The sequence below is a fragment of the Camelina sativa genome, chromosome 14, assembly GCF_030686135.1.
Source record: "Camelina sativa cultivar CO46 ecotype springtype chromosome 14, ASM3068613v1".
Lineage (NCBI taxonomy): Eukaryota > Viridiplantae > Streptophyta > Magnoliopsida > Brassicales > Brassicaceae > Camelina > Camelina sativa.
In genome coordinates, this window is record NC_141893.1 from 25192643 (window position 1) to 25212633 (window position 19991).

At 37.4% G+C, this 19991-nt stretch overlaps 4 protein-coding genes, 1 non-coding gene and 1 pseudogene across 6 annotated transcripts; 2 read left to right on the forward strand and 4 right to left on the reverse strand.

The window, feature by feature from the left end:
• The first annotated feature begins 40 nt into the window (after positions 1 to 40).
• On the forward strand, positions 41 to 6136 carry LOC147928587 (structural maintenance of chromosomes protein 4-like; annotated as a pseudogene). The gene is made up of 12 exons (XR_760457.3): positions 41 to 3461; positions 3669 to 3752; positions 3832 to 4041; positions 4123 to 4212; positions 4297 to 4426; positions 4497 to 4652; positions 4739 to 4846; positions 4950 to 5010; positions 5236 to 5370; positions 5464 to 5551; positions 5627 to 5697; positions 5789 to 6136. The product of XR_760457.3 is annotated as a structural maintenance of chromosomes protein 4-like (transcript).
• LOC147928588 (uncharacterized) lies at positions 1011 to 1697 on the forward strand. The gene has a single exon (XM_087486203.1). It carries the CDS (start codon positions 1011 to 1013, stop codon positions 1695 to 1697), a length of 687 nt encoding a protein of 228 aa, XP_087342329.1.
• A 1357-nt stretch (positions 6137 to 7493) lies between the features above and the next one.
• LOC104743854 (protein AIG2 A-like) lies at positions 7494 to 8931 on the reverse strand. Its single transcript, XM_010464890.3, has 5 exons — positions 8778 to 8931; positions 8218 to 8290; positions 8017 to 8109; positions 7840 to 7923; positions 7494 to 7732 (listed from the first exon to the last, which is right to left on the reverse strand). Exons 1-5 carry the CDS (start codon positions 8900 to 8902, stop codon positions 7598 to 7600), a joined length of 510 nt encoding a protein of 169 aa, XP_010463192.1. The 5' UTR covers positions 8903 to 8931; the 3' UTR covers positions 7494 to 7597.
• Positions 8932 to 10092: 1161 nt separating this feature from the next.
• Positions 10093 to 12036, reverse strand: LOC104742149 (stearoyl-[acyl-carrier-protein] 9-desaturase 6, chloroplastic). Its single transcript, XM_010463123.3, has 3 exons — positions 11523 to 12036; positions 11060 to 11353; positions 10093 to 10813 (listed from the first exon to the last, which is right to left on the reverse strand). The coding sequence occupies exons 1-3, from the start codon at positions 11832 to 11834 to the stop codon at positions 10244 to 10246; spliced, it is 1176 nt and encodes a 391-aa protein (XP_010461425.1). The 5' UTR covers positions 11835 to 12036; the 3' UTR covers positions 10093 to 10243.
• Positions 12037 to 12450: 414 nt separating this feature from the next.
• On the reverse strand, positions 12451 to 13212 carry LOC104742150 (protein TRACHEARY ELEMENT DIFFERENTIATION-RELATED 6). The gene has a single exon (XR_015579325.1). It is a non-coding gene; the product is annotated as a protein TRACHEARY ELEMENT DIFFERENTIATION-RELATED 6 (transcript).
• A 1589-nt stretch (positions 13213 to 14801) lies between these two features.
• Positions 14802 to 16611, reverse strand: LOC104767947 (uncharacterized). The gene is made up of 4 exons (XM_087485872.1): positions 16012 to 16611; positions 15637 to 15923; positions 15323 to 15547; positions 14802 to 15249 (listed from the first exon to the last, which is right to left on the reverse strand). The coding sequence occupies exons 1-4, from the start codon at positions 16156 to 16158 to the stop codon at positions 15030 to 15032; spliced, it is 879 nt and encodes a 292-aa protein (XP_087341998.1). The 5' UTR covers positions 16159 to 16611; the 3' UTR covers positions 14802 to 15029.
• Between the last annotated feature and the right edge of the window lie 3380 nt (positions 16612 to 19991).

Below are 19991 nucleotides of genomic sequence, written 5' to 3' on the forward strand. Positions count from 1 at the left end.
TCAACTGGCAAATTGATGTTGATCGATTTTTCGATGTTATGGGTGTCCCGAAAAGTAAACAGGTCAAGATGGTGGCAATCAGATTGAAGAAGACTGCTGCTATATGGTGAGATAAACTAGTCCTCCAAAGACAAAGACAGAGGAAGGGTCCAGTATAAGATGTAACTACTGATGGTGGAGCGTTTCTTACCGGAAGATTACGAACAGATTCTCTACAAGATGTAAATTGAGTGTGTTCAAGGAAACAAAACAGTGACGGACTATACGGCTGAATTCTTATGTTCCTCTTAACGTAATGACTTGAATGAAACAGAGAATCAGAAGGTGGCTAGATACATCAGTGGTTTAAATGGGTCTCTTCAGGGAAAGATAGGGTTACAGACTGTATGGACGGTGCAAGAAGCCTCGAGTCTAGCTTTGAAAGCAGAATTGATGGAGAAGTCATCTCGGGGGTTCTCAACCTTCCCTCGGTTCAGAACAGCTTCGAACCAACTGGGGAGAAAGACAAGGGCGTATCCAACAGGGATCCAAACACTGGCAACAAAGGAGCTAGTAGTTCTAATAGCAGCATTCAACAGAACAACACACCAGCTCCGAAACAGAATACTCCTTATGCTAGACCAACCATCGACAAGTGTTTCCGTTTCCAAGGACAAGGTCACAGGTTGAATGTATGTCCCAGTCAAAAAACGGTTGCCTTAATAGAAGAGGAGGATGACGACTTCGCAGAGAATGAGGAGTATGAGGGGGTCGAGTTTGCTGAAGAGGAATCTGAAGAAAGAATAAGTATTGTACTCCAGCGACTCTTGTTATCATCTAAAGAAGAGGGACAACGCAAGAATATGTTTAGAACACATTGTTCTGTTCAAAACAAAGTGTGCAATATGATTGTTGATAACGGTAGTTCCGAGAATTTAGTTTCTCAAAATCTGGTGGAATATTTGAATCTACCCACGACCCGTCATGCAAAGCCGTATGGTCTTTGTTAGGTCAAGAAAGGCTCACAAGTAATGGTTAACGAGACTTGTAGGGTTCCCTTATCTATAGGAAAACACTACAAAGAAGAGATAACTTGTGATGTTCTTGACATGGATGTTTGTCATATTCTCCTTGGGTGTCCCTGGCAGTATGATAACGACATCACGTATCGAGGACGAGACAATGTGATCATATTTACGTGGGGAACTCACAAAATTTCTATGGCTCCTGTTAAGGATTTTGGTGACAAAGCGAAGGAAAAGAAGTCAAGTTTCTTGATCGTGACGCAGAGTGACAAAGAACTTGATAAAGCTGTTAAAGAGACAAATTGTTTCTATCCAGTGGTGGTCAAAGGGCTGATGAGCGTTGTAACGGAAGAAACTACAACTCCGCGGGAAGTATTAAAAATTCTAAAAGACTTCAAGGAGTTGACTGTAGATGAACTACCTAATGATCTACCTCCTATGCATGATATTCAACATCACATTGACTTGATTCCGGGTTCTAGTCTACCAAATCTTCCCCACTATCGAATGAGTCCTAAGGAGAACGAAATTGTAAGGGAAAAGATTGAAGAATTGTTAAGGAAAGGGTTAATCCGCGAGAGCATGAGCCCTTGTGCCGTACCGGTTCTTCTCCTTCCAAAGAAGGGTAACCAGTGGCGTATGTGTGTTGATTCTAGGGCCATCAACAAGATAACAATCAAGTATCGATTCTAGGGCGAATTTATTCTTTTCACGGACCATCAAGCTCTCAAGTTCCCTCACAGCCAGAAGATGGTCAATAAGATGCATGCTCTTTGGGTAAGTTACCTACAGAAGTTCCTTTTTATCATCCAGCACAAATCAGGAACGCTTAATAAGGTTGCAGATGCCTTAAGTAGAAGGGCTTCTCTACTCACTACTTTAGCACAGGAGGTTGTCGGTTTCGAGTTTTTGAGGGAGTTGTATGGACAAGATGATGAGTTCCAGGACCTATGGATCAAGTGTAGTCAACAGCATCTCGGCGGATTTTGATATCCGAGAAGGTTACCTTTTTAAAGGAGATAGGTTATGCATTCCATGTTCTTCCTTACGGAAGAAGTTGATTCGAGAATTGCATGGAGGAGGCCTTAGTGGTCATTTGGGACAAGATAAGACGATTGCAAGCTTGGAGGAAATGTACTATTGGCCGCATCTTCAGAAAGACGTTGGAGCTATTGTTCGAAGGTGTTATATATGTCAGGTTTCAAAGGGTCAAGCTCAAAATACAGGTCTTTACATGCCATTACCTGTTCCTGAAGACACCTGGCAGGATCTATCCATGAATTTTGTGTTGGGATTACCGAGAACACAACGAGGTGTGGATTCTGTGTTTGTTGTTGTTGACAGGTTCTCCAAAATGACAGACTTCATTGCTTGTAGGAAGACTGCAGACGCAAGCAACATAGCCAAATTGTTCTTTCGTGAAGTTGTACGTCTCCATGGAGTTCCTAAATCCATAGTTTCAGACAGAGATACCAAGTTTCTCAGTCACTTTTGGATTACATTATGGAGGATGTTTGGAATAAGTTTAAAACGAAGCTCTACAGCTCATCCCCAAAGTGATGGAAAAACCGAGGTGACAAACAGCACGCTGGGTAACATGATCAGAAGTGTCTGTGGTGATAAACCGAAGCAGTGGGATTAGCTCTACCATAGGTCGAATTTGCTTACAATAGTGTCGTACATTCCACAACAGGGAAATCACCATTCTCTTTGGTGTATACCTCTGTCCCGAAGCATGTGGTCGATTTAGTTCCATTACCGAAAGCTCCTGGAGTTAGTGCGTCAGCTGAGGCTATGGCTAAAGACATTTTGGAAACTAAAGAAGCAGTCAGAGCTATATTGGAAACAGTTGGACAAAAGAATAAAAGGGCAGCAGATAAACATCGACGGCTCAAGGTTTTCAAAGAAGGAGATGAAGTGATGGTGTTTCTCAGGAAAGAGAGGTTTCCCGTTGGATCTTCCAGACGACATGAACATCTCTCATACGTTCAATGTGGCTGACATTTATGAGTATCATGCAGATGGTGTTCTTTATCCAAATGAGAACTCGGGGTCGAGTGCTTTGGAGGAGGAGGAGACTGATGCAAGAGAAGGTTCTGAAACCTAATCAATTCTAGTTTACAAGTTAATACAAGTTATTTTCCTTTTTAAGTATTTTCTCTTTTCTATTAGGATTCTAGTAACTTTACTTATTTTCTAGGAATTACCTATTTTACGTTTTAGCCTTCTCTATATAAAGAACCTTAGGTGATATGTTTTAGATACAATATCATTATTATTCTTATCAATAAAGTTTTAGAGTTTATCTCTTTTATCTTTTCTGGTGGATTCCAGAACTTTTCTATCAAGATCATCGCTTGTGATCTTGATTTTCAATCTAGGTTTAACGCTTGTTAACCTAGCACATTCCGACTGCGACAAAACCTTGAGAAGGGTTCTAAACAGCTGAAGGATAACGTGCGTACCATCAGTAATTCTATTTTTGTTTTGAAATGTGGCAATATGTTTTTGGTCTAACCAGCCATGTTTATAAAATATTAACTGCTTTTTCCTTGGGAGCTGAGATCAGTAGATGCAAAATCTATGGAGTTGTTCCATTGTTTTATTACTCTGTAATATAGAACTACTGCATTGAAACTTGATGAGGTTTCTTATTTAATTTAGGCTTTGGAGATGCAAACCAACATAGAGAACGCTGGTGGTGAAAAATTAAAAGGACAGAAGCCAAAGGTTGAGAAGATTCAGACTGTATGTTTGCTTTTTCTCTTAGCATGCTGTTAGTGATCTCACAGTTGAGTGTGTCCTAATTTGTGTTGCTCATATTTAGGATATGGACAAAAATAATACAGAGATCAATCGGTGTCATGTTCAAATAGAAACAAACCAGAAACTGATAAAGAAGTTGACAAAGGGGATTGAAAAGGCGACTCGAGAAAAGGAGAGGCTAGAGGGTGAGAAGGAAAAGTTGCATGTGACTTTGAAAACTATAGAACAGAAAGCATTCGCAATCCAAGAGACATATAAAGAAACACAGAAGGTTTTAACAGTTCTTATCTCAATCATGAATTATCTAGATACTATTTGGATAAAACTCACTGATCTGTTCTTTCTATTTTAGTTGATTGATGAGCATAAAGACATTCTGACTGAATCAAAGTCCAATTATGAGAATCTGAAAAAGTCTGTGGATGAGTTGAAGGCATCTAGGGTAACAAACTACCAAATCATTTTCTTTCTTGTTGGTTGCTGCATTTCTTTGCGTTTTCATCATCTAACCTCTAGTCGAATACAGGTAGATGCAGAATTCAAAGTACAAGATATGAAAAAGAAATATAATGAATTAGAAATGAGAGAGAAGGGCTACAAGAAGAAACTCAGAAACTCAACGACTTGCAGATTGCTCTCAGAAAGCAAATGGAACAGTACGTATGGTAAACCCTTCGTTATATGATTACCTCTTTCACATCTAAAATTTGTCATTCTCCATTGCAGAATTCAGAAAGATCTTGATGATCTGGACAAGCTCCAAGCAACATTTATGGATAATAATTTGAATGAAGCTTGTGATCTGAAAAGGGCTCTTGAAATGGTTGCCTTACTGGAGGCTCAGCTAAAAGAGTTGAATCCAAATCTTGACTCCATCGCCGAGTAAGAATTTTGTTGTTGTTTCTTCCTTACTTCGATTTACACATGTTTCTCTAGCTTTCTTGATTGTTTGCTATAATTACTTATAGGTACCGGAACAAAGTGGAACTTTACAATGGACGGGTAGACGAACTTAACTCGGTGACCCAAGAGCGTGATGACACAAGGAAGCAGTATGATGAACTGAGAAAGAGAATGTATTCCACACCTCTAGTTTTTTTCTGTATATATATGTGTTTCCCTTTTGTTCTTCGTCTCATGAAGCGAATGTAAACTTGGATGACTACAATTTCATTTCAGGTTGGATGAGTTTATGGCAGGATTTAACACAATATCCTTAAAGCTCAAAGAAATGTATCAGGTTAGTTTACCTTCTGAACATTGTTTCCAACTCCAAAACCAAAAGCTTGGCGAATAACAATATGGTGTATAATGAAGATATCCAGAAAGATTTTAAAAGTTATGATTCCTGTCTTTCTATGAGTGCTGCTTTTAAAATCTTACTAGAATATAATACTTTTTTTCTTTGCCTATCTTATGCGTTTTATCTTCGTCCCTAATAAATTATACAAATATGTTTCTCTAGATCATCACTCTCGGAGGTGATGCAGAGCTGGAGCTGGTAGACTCGCTGGACCCTTTCTCGGAAGGTGTCGTTTTCAGTGTAAGACCTCCCAAGAAGAGCTGGAAGAACATTGCAAACTTGTCGGGTGGTGAAAAGGTCATTCAGAAAAACAAACATCTTAACACACTTTTATATCACCAGTTTGTCTGTGAACTCTCTAAAAAACTTCTCTACCTCTTTTACTTACAGACACTTAGCTCACTCACACTAGTCTTTGCACTCCATCACTACAAGCCTACTCCACTTTACGTCATGGGCGAAATCGACGCTGCTCTAGGTAACTCTTCCCATATTTTATCTGCCAAAAAACTCATTCAATCCCTGAAACGTTTTTACTCTTTTTTTACACCAGATTTCAAAAACGTATCAATCTTTGGACATTACGTGAAAGACCGTACTAGATGCTCAGTTCATTATCATCAGGTCAGTTTCAATCTTCTAGTTTAATCAGTTGTTAGCTTATTCAAGTAGGTCAGTTCTTGAGGTCTAATTAATACTATGAATAATGGTGCAGTCTTAGGAATAACATGTTTGAGTTAGCAGATAGATTGGTGGGAATCTACAAAACAGATAACTGTACTAAGAGCACTACGACCAATCCTGTAAGCTTTGCAGTATGTCAGAAAACTCCTGCTTAGTCTACCAAATGGCATGTCTACATTAACAACCACATAAAATATTTATTGTATTTTATTGTAATGGATTCCTTGTTTAGTGACTTTGGCTATGCTTTTCTATGATGGTATTAACATCAACTATGTGATACCCCCACTGTATAAACGAGATTGTACAAAGTAACGAAACTAGGAGACTTCCCAAGCTCCCAAAGGTAAAAAGTATATATAATCCTCCTTACATGTCACTAGATGTTACATCTGTTTCCTTACTTACTGTTGATATTTTGGAATTATTAATCTCAGACTATGCTTGTTGTTCTTTAGCCTCTATCATGCTCATTATATATATACAAGACGGAGAGATCTGTACTTTACTAACTGTTCCATTTGCACGCTATGTGGCTATGAACGGGTATCAGAACATTCAAAAGATACCAAATAGCTAAAGTATACCGAAGGGATAACCCATCTAAAGAGATACAGAGAGTTTTATGAATGCGATCTCGATTTCATCGGTCTGTTTGAAAGAATGGCACCCCATTTTGAGGTTGTAAAGATCATGACAGAACTTCTTGATGAACTACAATGAGGTGACCGTCACTGCTAGCAGCCTTGTGAATATCATTGTCCCGACGTTAATTTACAGAGGTTTTATTGTACTTATTGTGAATCTCTCTGAGTTTTGAATAGGTAAAGTTGAGTCACCGGAAGTTGCTTGACGGTATCCTGGAGCTATGTGGAGTACCACCGGAAAAGTTCAGAACCATCTGTTCGAGTATCATCGACAAGTTAGACAAGCAGTCATTTGAGCAAGTGAAGAAAGAAATGGTGGAAGAGAAGGGTTTGCCTACAGGGACAGCAGAGAAAGAGGACCACATATACTGTTGTTGAAACTCAGACAATAAGGGAGCGAGCTGTTAACTAACGAATCAACAAAAGAAACAAGACTTGAGCATTCTGTTTGAAGCACTTGAAAGATCGAATTGCATCAATAGAATAGTCTTTAACACAAGTGTTGGTTAGTGTCATGGTGGCATAGTGTTATTTTTGCAGAATTGGTACGTCAGCTTTGGATGCTAAGAATAAAAGCTTGTGAGCAGAAGACCGTCAAAGCATTTCAAGCGGGCCATGGAATCTGAAATTCCTTGGATGGTGATTGTGGACAAAGAAGAACTCAAGGCGGTGTTGTTAGATAGAAGATTGTTAAAGGGACTTCCCAGAGATTGTTTCACAGACCGATTGATGAAGCTTCGTAGCACTTGAAAGCCATTTCGTCTTATCATTATGTATTGGTGAAATAAAAACAAAGAAAACACTGATTCGACCATTACTAGTTTTGATATTTGAACAGAGTCACTGGTTTAAGTGGGGTTCGGCTAGTTAGTTCTAGTTTCAATGGAAATTTGGTTACCGACTTGGACGTGGCAGAAACCACAGTCTCCGGTTACCAGTGCCGTTCAAAGAATCATGATTCAGATCAGATTTGTCTGATTGATGAGACGATCCTAATAAAGACCAAACGCAAAAAGCTTTTAACTCAAAATGATGAAACAACACTCACATACAACTCAATGTTCACAAACAAAAATATAAGATACAACATCTTCTTTGTGCTTCTAACTCACAAAGCCTCTTACTAAACTTTGTAATGAGACTGATTTATTTGCAGTAAATGAAAGTGATCAATACATATAAGATAAGATTCTTCAAGCCGGGGTGGGAGGATCTGCGTGTACAAACTTCTCAAACTCTTCCCTACTTCTCCCATCCGGATTCTTCTTCCATTCCATAAACTTCTTCGACGCCTCTATGAATTTCTCCATATGAAGCCGCTTCCATTCCTACCAAACAAACCCACACAACATTTCACCAAAACCATTAAGCAACAAAACCTTCAAACACCTCATTAAAATTTAAATTTTGATGAAACAACAACTTGTGAATGAACCTCAAAATCCCATTCTCCATACATATCAGGATCATCCTTGTTTGCCCATACATATGTTTCCACATTCATCTTCTCACAAGTGTCCTGAATCCAAAATCAAGAATTTTAAAAATAAAAGCTTAGATCTTTAAGTATCTCAAGATCATAAAAGGAACACAATTACAAGTAGAAACTTACAGTCAAAACAACTTGAACAGTCTTCCTCACATAATCATCTCCTTCAATCATATCTAAATTCTCTAACTGAGCATCTGTTAATCCAGTTAGTATCTGCAACAACCCATTTCTTCAGACTTTTGTGATTCAAAACCCTAATTTTTTTATTTCTTCCAATTCTTGTAAAAGAAGGAAACAAAAAAAAAAAAAAAAAAAAAAAACCTTGCCGTTGATTACTCCATTCGCACAAGGAGATATACATGGATGCAAACGACCCTTGACTCTATACAAGTGACTGTCAAAAACCTATGATGCACGGGTACGTCTATTTGGTAGTCGTCCCCGTACCGGGGACATGTTGGGACGTAAACTCTACGGGGACTCTATGGGGACGCCTTAGATGCTTTAGGGGAAGATAACATCGAATTTTTTGATATTTGCATCCATTTCATTTCATTCAAAGCACTCTTATCATAAGTATATTTTCATTTCTTCATGTTTTTCTACTTTTTAGACTCTTTTCCCCTCTCTCCTTTTCCCATTAGCTTTACTAACCCCCTCTTATTCAAGGTATGGGTATATTTTCTTATATGTTTATTGAAGTACCCATACCGTATCCGTATCTATAAATTTTTACTTCACCGTTTTCCGTCCCCGTTTCTGTACCCGATTCCTGTTCCCGTACCCGTTTCAGTGCAACCTAGTCAAAAACAAAACCCATAAAATCAGATTTTAACCAATCTTGAAGAAATCGAAAATTGGAATCGGAGAAGGTGACATACTAGCCGTGGAGTTGAGCGGAGACGATGATCGGAGTGCACTCGAGGATGAGACCTACGACGGCTGGTTCTTGGAAACTGCCGTAGACGAAGACGTTGTGCGACGGAGATTGGTCGGAGCTAGTCATCTTCTATGATTTCCACTGTGAGATGGAGTTTGAAATAGAGGAAGTTGATAGATGAATGAGTTTACTTAGGTAGAGTGTCGTTTTTATATTCTCTTTAAACTGATTCCATCTGTTGACTTTAGCCAACCATCTTTCACTCTTTTTTTTTCTTGGCATTCTATACAAATAAGGAATTTTGGCAAAAGTAACCAAGAAGGAAACCTAAATTAAATATCTAACTAGCTCTAACCATATAACTATGATATTCTCTATATAAACTATAATATACTAGTAGTCACTCCGTGCGTAGCACATAATTTAGTTTACATTGTTTTTAGATATTTTTTGTAATTTTGGAGATTGTTAGGTAAAACAATATTAATTAAAAAAAAATATTATGTAAAAATTAATCAATTTTTTAAAAAAATTTAAACTAATTTACTTAAATAATACCTACCCACCATCTTACTAAATTTGATTCCGTTTGTGCCCGTGAAAATTATATAAGATTCAAATACAGAAACTAAACCCAAGAATTCAAACCTATAAATTTAATTTAATGTTGGTATAGTTCCAAGATGAAACCAACTACAGACTGATATAAGGTGTTTTTAGATTCTTGGGCCTACATATGTTTCTGATTAAAGAAGGGAGGAAGGAAATGTAGTTTTTTTTTTTTTGGTTTATGAGCCTATAGTTAATTAGATCTAAATTATAGTTAATTAGATTTAAATAAATAAAATACATGTATCAAAAATATAGTAAGCCAAGTGTCATCTATAAAAACTTTCTCATATTATATAAGATATCATTATATCCTTCACCTTCACCACCACCCCCACCCCTTACCACCACCAACAGCGAGATGCTGGTTAGCATCATGGTGGCAACTGGCAAATAAGGTAGCTGAAGCTGCAGAATTGGTAATTAATTAAGCGTTGGGATACTAAGATAAAAGCAGAGTTCCTTGTGAGCAAAATACACTAATGACTTCATTTGATTCCTAACGTATTCGACCTTTTTACACTAGACTCCAACAATATTTCTAATTTTATAATTAATGTTGAAACTTTAATTTTATAGTAGTCTAGTAGATAAATTAATTGTAAAGTTGTTTGGATGCATAGATAAAGGTAATGATATTTTTTTGTAATTCTTTAAAAAATGAAATATTTTTTTTTTAATTTATATTTCAAAAATACTAGTTCGGATGGATCAAATCAGTCTATCCGGATTGAACATTTATTTCGAACCATTCGAATTGTAAGTCAAAAACACGTTACAGAAGTAGAAACTTGACTGAAGGAAAAAAAAATATATGCTTACAAAAAAGAAATAAAAAAGTTTTATATTTTCAAGCGGTTACACAATAATCTTCTTGTCAAAGATCCAACTAAAGCTAACCTCATGGGTCTTCTTAAGCTTCTTAGCTCTCTCATCTGCACGCTCTTGGAGCCGTCTGATCCTCTGAGCTAAACCACACACAAACTCCTGTGCACGTTGACCCTCAGCCGTCAATCCTTCTAGCGTCTCCAGTCTCCACCGTCCAACCAAAAACTCCAAGATGTCAGCGTAATCATCCGCCGTGTAAACCCCTAGCCGTTGAGCCACGGCGGAGAAATGTTCGAAAAGCATTGGGTCTCGACCGTCTGTCATTAGATGAGCCGGCATTGTGATCTTCTTCCGCATCATGTCGGCTATGGCAGAGACTGCACCATTTGGGTCGATCTCGAGGAGCTTCTCAACGATGCTCGCGTAGGCTCTCTCGTGACGTTTCTCGTCCGCTGCAATGGTGCCGCAGATTCGAGCGAGGACAGGATCTCCGGCAGCCTTAGCGAGCCGTGCGGTGTTGCCGTGAGAAACGAAGGTGGCTCGCTCTTGGAACGACGTGTACACGAAACCAAGGTACGGGTTGTTCTCTGTTCCTGGATCCTATAAAATTGTAAATATTGTAAGTTATGGATGGTATAAACTATAAACCTAATCCAAACCAACCAAACGAAAGTATTTTATATCGATAAATGTTTATGATCACTTCGTTCTATTATTCAAAACATACGCATGCATTACAGCTCCAAGAAAAATGATTTAATAAACCAGATAACTACAATTTGATTAATCAAACTCTGAATAGTAAGCGTTTTTTTTTCATTGTATGGATATAGAAAAAGAACTGACCATCCCTGAGCCGATGAGATACTGGACGGTGCGTTCGACCATAAGCATATCAACCCGACCGGATAAATACAAGTAAGTCCGCAACAAATCACCATGAAGGTTCTCCTCAGCCGTCCACGCACGTGTCCACCTTGCCCACGCGCTACCACTCGCACCAGTCTCGTCTCTAACGCCATCAAGCGTGTTGATCATCGTCTGGTAAGTCGGCAACGCGTCCTCCGTTATCATATCTCCGACCAACACCACGAAGTACTCGTCCGGCAATGACGCTGTTCTTTGCCTCACCTCACGCACCTATCATTATATATAAACATTTTTTAACATTTATTGGTTAGTCTTGGTTAAGGTTTATACATTTCTTGATTTTTAGTTGTTTTCGATGAATTGTAAATAAACGATGTAATTTCTACTGCCGCAGTAAGAAGAAAATGACAAGATTCATGATGTATATAATATAACGTACCTGATCGGTGAACTCGGAAAAGGGTAAGGCCGGGTCGGGTAAGAAAGAAGCGGGTTGCCAACATTGGTCAACGGGTTTGAGAAGAGGCAAGATTTGATCAGTGGCCCATCCGTCTAAAGATTTGAAAATCTCCACTTTCTCCGGTGCCATAGAGTGGATTTTGTTCTGGTGTTTTAGAGCCGGCCTCACCGGGGTTGCCACGGCGGAGATCTTGACCGGCCGGTGGGAGCGAGAGGCGAGAAAGGTGGACGGAGAAGGCACTAGTGCAGCCCATTGGAAGGTGTTGGAGAGAAGAGACTTGTGGGTATGCATTTTGTATGGTAAAGGAGACAAGACTTTTAAACTTTGGTTGGAGGTTTCTTTGTTTGCGAGTGATGACGATCGACTACTGTGGAGTTGTGGTGGACTAAATAGTCAAAGAGTGCTGAGGGTATAATAGTAATTTGGTGGTTTTTGTTAGACAAACCGTGGGGTGAAACGAGGGGTGCTAACTGGTTTGATTTTCTATGGGTTTTGTTTAAATTTTTTTTTAATTTTGTCCCATTTAAGTCTTAACTGAGAGTAACTTTTTTTTTCTTTTTCTTTTTTTTTTTTTTTTAAATCGTTTAAACTGGAATTTCAATTTTTAGGTAATATATTTGGATTTTTAATGAAACTTATAAGCTCTAAATTTGTGATCGTGATGTTCTTGTTGTTGCGATGATGTGAGTCTCAATTTTTTAATGGAATACTTTTAGTGTTAGTATTGTGTACACGAGAGTGCCAGTTGTACGTATATAATGAGCCATTGGATCTTATAGACTGACAAATAACAAGGACGATGTATATTTTTGTACGTTACACTTGTACGCTTGCTCCTACGACATATAATAAAAGTATAAAACCATCACCAACCCAATTTTGAATATTCTTTATCGTCCGAAGAATATAAATAAAATATTTCGGATGCTTTTTATTTCACCAAACAAATGATAGACACAAACACAATTATAAGATAAACATATATATAATGACAATATTATGAATGCGAACGGGAAGCGACAGATGGGCCAACTGCACCGTGTTTCTTGAGATCTTTTTCATCTTTCTTGACCGCGTCTGCGAACTGAACATCATCCTCAACGGATAACACAACAGACTTTTTTCCATTAGGTCCTTCGACTATAGCTTCCTTCATCTTAAAATGCTCATCCACACGAACCGCCTCAGATCTCTCACGGTGTTTCCTAGATCTCTTCTTGATCAAGAACCAGATAACAAACGCTAGAAACGCCAAGAACATGACACAACCCAAGGAGACAAACACAACTACTACAACGGTAGTGTCATGGTCCGGAGTTGGTGTGGGGCGGTAGACTGCGTTCGTGGAGGCCATATTGATCGTGTTTGATGTGTGAGGCTGAGTGATTTCTTGAGGTAGGTTTGGTTTGAGGAAGATGGAGACTGAGGTGGCTTATTTGTAGGGAGGATATAAAACAGTAGGTTGCTGCTAAGTTTCTAATGACTTGGCTCCCATCCTAAGGTTTTGTTTGCTTGTTTTTTTTGTTAAGCTAACCTAGAAACAAAAATAATAATAAAGATAGAGTAAAAGCTAAGAACAATAGGCTCTTAATATATCTGATTTTGGTTTGTACATAATATGTAAGAATCTGAAGAGGTAAATTTCATAAATCCCACAATATTTTGTTTTTGTTTTGTTAACATATATTCTCCATACACTAAAAGAAAAGTCATGAGAGATAAATTATCATAAGGGAAAAAAATTGTAGGTCGATCGGAACATACTGTAATCAAGGTTTTGTCACAATATTTACACTCTTCAATTCCACTTCGGGTAAGGGATACAGACTCTCCCGTGACCGGTTTACAAATAGCCATAGTATCTAGACACCAATAAAATGTCTTTAAATTTAATAGTATGGTCAAAGTGTCTTTAAGACACCAATATAGAAATGATCAATAACGGTGCTCTTATTAGGAGATATCAATTGGGATTTATCTTCCCGGAGTTTCAGATTGTGTTTTTCTTGCTGCTCAAAATTTTTCGTGGTGACCCTAAAATCTCTTCAAAGCTTAGACGAACAAGCAAAATCTTCGTAGCTTATGACTGAAACAGCAGTAATTAAAGCACCTAATTAGTGCCATTTTTTTCGGTTTTCAGAGCCTGTACAACTGCACAAGTTTGGGAAACCTTAACATCCACATACGCCTAAAACCCAATATCGTAATTCTATTAAACAATTAAAATTAAAATCTATTTTAACAGTTTTGGAGTACATTTCTGTGCCATTTTTTTTTTATTTTTGTATTCAAACAAGTTCCAACTAAATTCTTTACAATCATTACAACCAAACACAATCATTTTCTTATTTGATAATATTAATTTCAAAATTCCTAAAATCTATCTACCTAATTTAAAGCAGTATGTTAAATTAAAATATAATTCTCCTTTCATTTCTGTTTAATCTTATATTTAATTATTTGAATTACTATTTAATACATAAAGTTAATAAAATTTTAGATTTTTTTTCAGCATATGATGTGATTTGAAATTTATAAAAGGATATATATTTTAAAAATTATTTTAGGATTTTTGTAACCAAACAAGTATATTCAGATATAGATTCTTTTACATTTGAGTTATTTTAATACATAATGAATATTTACACTTAAAAAGTTAAAATATCACGCGATGGAGTTATATTGTGCGAACACTACAAGAAAACAGGCCAACGGCTACTGTGGTAATAGTCGCTAAATAGTCGTTAAATGAAATTATACAACTATTTAGCGACTAATTACTGTTGTAGCTAACATTTTGTCGCTAATACAAATAGTCGTTAAATAGTCGCTAAATAACGACTATTTAACGACTATATAGTGTTGTCGTTAATTTGTCGTCATTTAGTAACCACATTTAGCGACAATTTGCCGACAATGTAACAACTATATTAGCAATAGTCGTTTATTAGTCGCTAAATGTAGCGACTAAATTGCGACAAAGTTGCGACGTTTTTACATGAATAAAATTTGCAAGACTTTAGTATGAAATTAGTCGTTTTAATTTGCGACTATTTACCCTCTATTTAACGACAATTTGCCGTCTAAATGACGACTATTTAGCGACTACTTTGTTTTAGAAAATAATGAAATTGAATGGTTTTTATTGTTTTGTAATCCTGAATTTAATCCTGATTTTAAAACTGATTTACTAAATGAAAAATCTAATGAAAACACATTATAAACATAACCATGATTGTATTTAAACCAGAATATACACAAGTCCAAAATAGAAATCAAACCAAAAGCAAAGAAAGAAAAAGTTTAACACATACAAACTGAAGAAAATAACTTAGTTCATGAGTTAAGAAACAATAGAGTTGATCATGGAGTTGTTGATGGAAGATTGTCCTCCTCAGCTGATTGAGAGGCTATAAACTCCAGGTAGGCTGGATTAGTGTGGCGCATAAACTTTGCCATCATCGTCAACTCTTTGATCTCTTGCTTTTACTCATCCACAAGGAGAGCAGTCTCTTTTTCTCGAGCAGCAGCTTCAGCGTTGAGAGTGGCCTGAATTTCAGCCTGAACTTCAATCTGGTGTTGGGCTTCCTTCAATTGCTCTTGAAATGTAAGAAAGGCTTCGGTTTGTTGATTGCCCTTGCCCTTGCCAAGAGTATCTTTGAGACTTTCCAACACCATAAGGGGTTCCACGTGAATCCTCAGTGCACTGTTTTAAGAAAAAGAAAAACAGTAAGTAAAGAGCAAAACAAATGCCTGATCGAGTAGAAATGCTAATTTACCTCAAGAAAGATGGCAGTACATTCATCGCTGGTGAGCTCCCAACGGTGTGAAGTACCATCTGAAACAGTTGAATCTGCCTCGAGCTCAGCCATCTTCTCTTGCAACTTCCGCTGATAAACTTGATGGATTTTCTCTGCCTTGCCATCAACATCAGAACCATCCGGCTTTGTATGTGTTTTGAAAAAAACTTCACCCATACTGACCTCTCTTCCCAACTCCTCTTCCTGCAATGTTAGAAATTAAAGAATGGTTAGTACGAGATAAAATATAAATGTTGATAAATGTAACTAACAAAATAGAAATGACTTAGTACCAGATCATCTTGGATTTCCCTATATGACTTAGGGCCTGATAATTGGATGTGAGGACCGAGCCATTACGGTCAGACATACGACACTTGGAATAGGTGGTACTCCTTTGCTGTTGTTCTTCAGTATCCCAATTATCAACCATCACTTTCCAGAGGTCACCTTCAATCCATGAAGGTTTAATTTGAGCCGTCCTTGCATCGCTAACCATGCCCTTCATCCGGCGGTTACAGATGGTGTTGAAATGTTCTTGAACGGTTCCTGTTATCAATGGATCCCAGGTGTGAGTTTTCTACATAACAAAGAGAGAAGAAATTATGTCAGTGAAAACAAGCAGTAAACACTAGTAAAAAACATGGCAGTCATTGTACTATTCTTACCGCAAACTCCATGAAGTATCTGTCTTTTCTATCGGGAGGCACACAAATCCAAGTAAAATATGGACCATCGAATTTGTTTGTAAAAATCTTGGTAATCTTCCGAACAAGTTGGCCTTTTTTGTCCCGATCAAACCTCCACACACACATGTAAACAAATTGTAGTTAGTTTGATCAGTTAGAAAGCTCAGACAATCAAAGTTATTAACTGAGACAATAATCAAATAGTAAGACACTAACTCAGATAATCGAATGCTAATTGTTTGTCATATTAGAAAGCAAAACATACCAAGTATCAAACAAACAACACTATAAGAACTAGAACTTTGTTTTAATTAAACGAATCAAATAGAAACTCTGAATTAAACAAACAACACATGGGATCCTTCCACACAATTCAATGATCTGATCAAATAAAATTACTATGGCTCAAGAGAAAGCCAAAGTATCTACTCGGACACTACAGTGGAACACAAACATTGAATAAAACAAACTATATATATATATATATATATATATAATTTGAATCAACAAAGTTTGAATCAAACAAAGAACACTATGAGAACCAAATTTTGTTTTAATTAACCGGATCAAACCATCGAATTCCACACAATTCACATGAAGCGAAACATACCAAGTCGTCTTCTCCAGTGGTTTAGGAGATAGAACTATCGTAAACGTCTCACGACCAGGCATCGTGAGGAGGGCGGTTAGAGATTGCATTGTGTCATCCTGGAGTTGAGGCTCGTAGTTGTTGCCTTGAGAAGATGGTTGACTTCCATGGGAGTGATGCGGTGGAGACAGCATATGATCCTCCGGTGGATTCAGTGGATTGTTCTGAACCTCAGGCGACGGAACAGGCGGATCAGGAACTCGATTGCCGGAGCTCTGGAAAAGCGTCTGTGGCGGTGGGAAGTTCCGGAAATTGGGTGCTCGTAGTTATTGGGGGATAACACGTTCTTCCTCCGACGGCGTGAACGGCGGAGGAATTCGAGCAGTCGGGGTGAAATTGTACTGCGATGGTAGAGGGTTGGTTCGATGAACGGCTGCTGATGGGTTAGATGGTTCGGCTCTCTGAGGGTTGGTGAGATGAATGGCTGCGGATGGGTTAGATGGTGCGGCTCTCTCAACCTTTCTATTTTTTGTTTTCTTAACCGTCGAAGCCATCAAGTGGTTTAATCGAAGAAGAAGAGAGAGAGATTGAAACTAAGAAGAAGAAGAAACTTTGATCAGTCGGCTATTAGGTTTAATCGAAGAAGAAGAGAGATTGCAAAGGAGAAGAAGAGAGTCGGCTTAGGTTTAGGTTTTCTGAATTAGGTTTAGGTTTTGTTAAAAAGAATTGGGTTTTAGGTTTAGATTGTTGGGCTGCGGATAGTTTAGGGCCCAACAGCATATGATCCAATTATATTTATTTGCGTTAGTCAATATAAAGTATATGTTGTTGACTTAATCACAAAAGAGTTAATGGCTCAGATGGTTAATGTACTATAGTTAGTCTCTTTAGGCTCGGGTTCGAGTAACCCCAATGTTAATATGTTTTTAATTTTTTTTTTAACAATTCAGCTAATAATTTGACATAGTTTATAGTTTCACATTGTTTACATAAAAATTAAAGTACATAATTTATATTACATAGCTTAAAGTACTAAGATTATATTACATAGTTTATATATATATATATATATATATATATATATATATAATTATTGGAGTTCTTCGTCGTCTTCTTCTTCATCATCCGAAGACGATAAATTGCACATAAATTCATCTTCAGGTTCCGCGTCTGCAACATCATAATCCAGATTTATTGGGTTTCCCCTTTCCAAATTGTCTACATCGACATCTTCAATTGTAGTCATCAATACAACATCATCAGTTTCTGTTTGCAAAAGAGTAGGTTCTCCAGAAATATTTCCCCTCGGATTTACTTTTAGAACATTGAGCCACAAATGCTTTTGTTTCTTTATGTATGGGTACAGAATATAACAAACTTGATGGGCTTGAGATGCTGTTGTGCAATCAACGTGTAAAGGTTACACATATTATATATGAAGGTGATAAGACAATATATAATTAATGTGGACAATTATATACATACCTAGAAGAAATGGTTCGTATTTATTGTACTTTCTGGATGAAAGAACGTCTACAACGCCACCAATACTTATGCGAGTGCCTCTACCAATAACAGGGTCATACCACTTGCACTTAAGGTTTATCCGGACCAATGCTACGCGCATCCGGAATACCATGAGATCTTCGTAAAGTTGATAGTTATGAGTCTTACGATGAATTTGAATGGGAAATTCAGTGGCAAAAACAAGGAGATTCATTAGCTCGTTATTTAGTACGACTTAGGTCATTAAATTCATATGTTTGCTTGCGGTAATTGTAAACTCTCGGGATAATGTGATCTTCAACCCAAGCATCTCCTCATACTCAAGTTCTATGATATCAGTTAATGTCCCGTAGAAATCTGCAGCATCAGATGCATTCGCATAATTTTCACCTTTAACAGAGACCCCATAGTTACATGTCTTTCGTCCAACACTGTAGTTCTCTGTATGAAACAAATAACCTCTTGTAAAATACATTGGCCATGTTTTTGCCTTGTTCAAAGGTCCATGGACAATTTCTTGAACCCAAGTAGGAAATGGATTGGAGGCGTTCCAATAAGAAACCTGCATATAAGTCTCGATATGTTAAATAATAACAATAAGTAAAATATGTATATCACGAAAAAGTATTTAACATACATATTGTTTAACCCATAAATGATATTCGTCAGCTCTTTTCGCGGAGAGTTCTTTCTCGTTAAGTCCTGGATATTTTGCCGAAATATAATCCCCGAACATACTAAATATAGAAAGACCAGATCACCACAAATGTATATGAGAAAATATGGTGGAACTAGATATCTTAAAATGTAACTAATTTGTGACATATAACTAATTATATACCTCTCAATTGGTTGAAAATAGTCACAATTCCGTAAAACATATGCATGTGCCAACGATAGTCATCACCTGAAAGCCATATTTCATTCATTTCTCCACTGGGATGGCCAACTTGAGTAAATATAGAGGGTACTCCAAGGACATTATATTCAAACGCATCACCTTCATCAAATCTTGTTAATCTGACCATAAAATTAAAAAGTAATTATTATGACTATTAAATTAAATATCACATTAAAAATATTTACTCTTAATTGCTCACCTTGATTTTGTTCGTATGTTCGCAGCAAAGTAGTGCTCAGAGAAATAAGCAATCTCGTCATTGATATATGATTTAACAATTGATCCTGCCGCATATCTTTTGTTCTTTGCTCTTCCTTTCAATTTTTTGAAAAACCTTTCAAAAGGATACATCCACCTATATTGGACATCTGGAAATTTAACCGAGTATTTCACACATTCCAATAAGCTTGTTCTGGCTTCGTCTGTCAATGTATAGGGCGAGAAAGGTGCTTTACCCCTACTATCAAGATGTAAGTGTGGCCGAGAACAGAACTTTGCTATATCCAACCTTGACATGACGAAATCTTTTGATTTACCTTTCACACGCATAAGAGTGTACATGATGTTGTCGAAAATATTCTTCTCTGTATGCATCACATCAATATTATGTTGGAGATTAAGGTCCTTCCAATACGGTAGCGACCGTGCTTTCCTTGTGCCAGTTATGGTGCTTTCCATATCCATGCATCTTCCTTTCATGACCATTTTCACCGACGTCCTTGGTTCTTGGAGGATTTACAGAATTCAACTGCTCAGAATAAACTTGCTCACCGGTCAAGGACTCTGGTGGATACTCTCTTGTAAGTCTTTTCCCTTCAGGAAGTCTTTTTTATTCCTCCTCAGAGGATGATCAGGAGGAAGAAATCTCCGATGACAATCAAACCAACATGTCTTCCTTCCATTCGGTAGATAAAAAGACTTTATATCGTCCATGCAAACTGGACAAGACAATTTACCATGTGT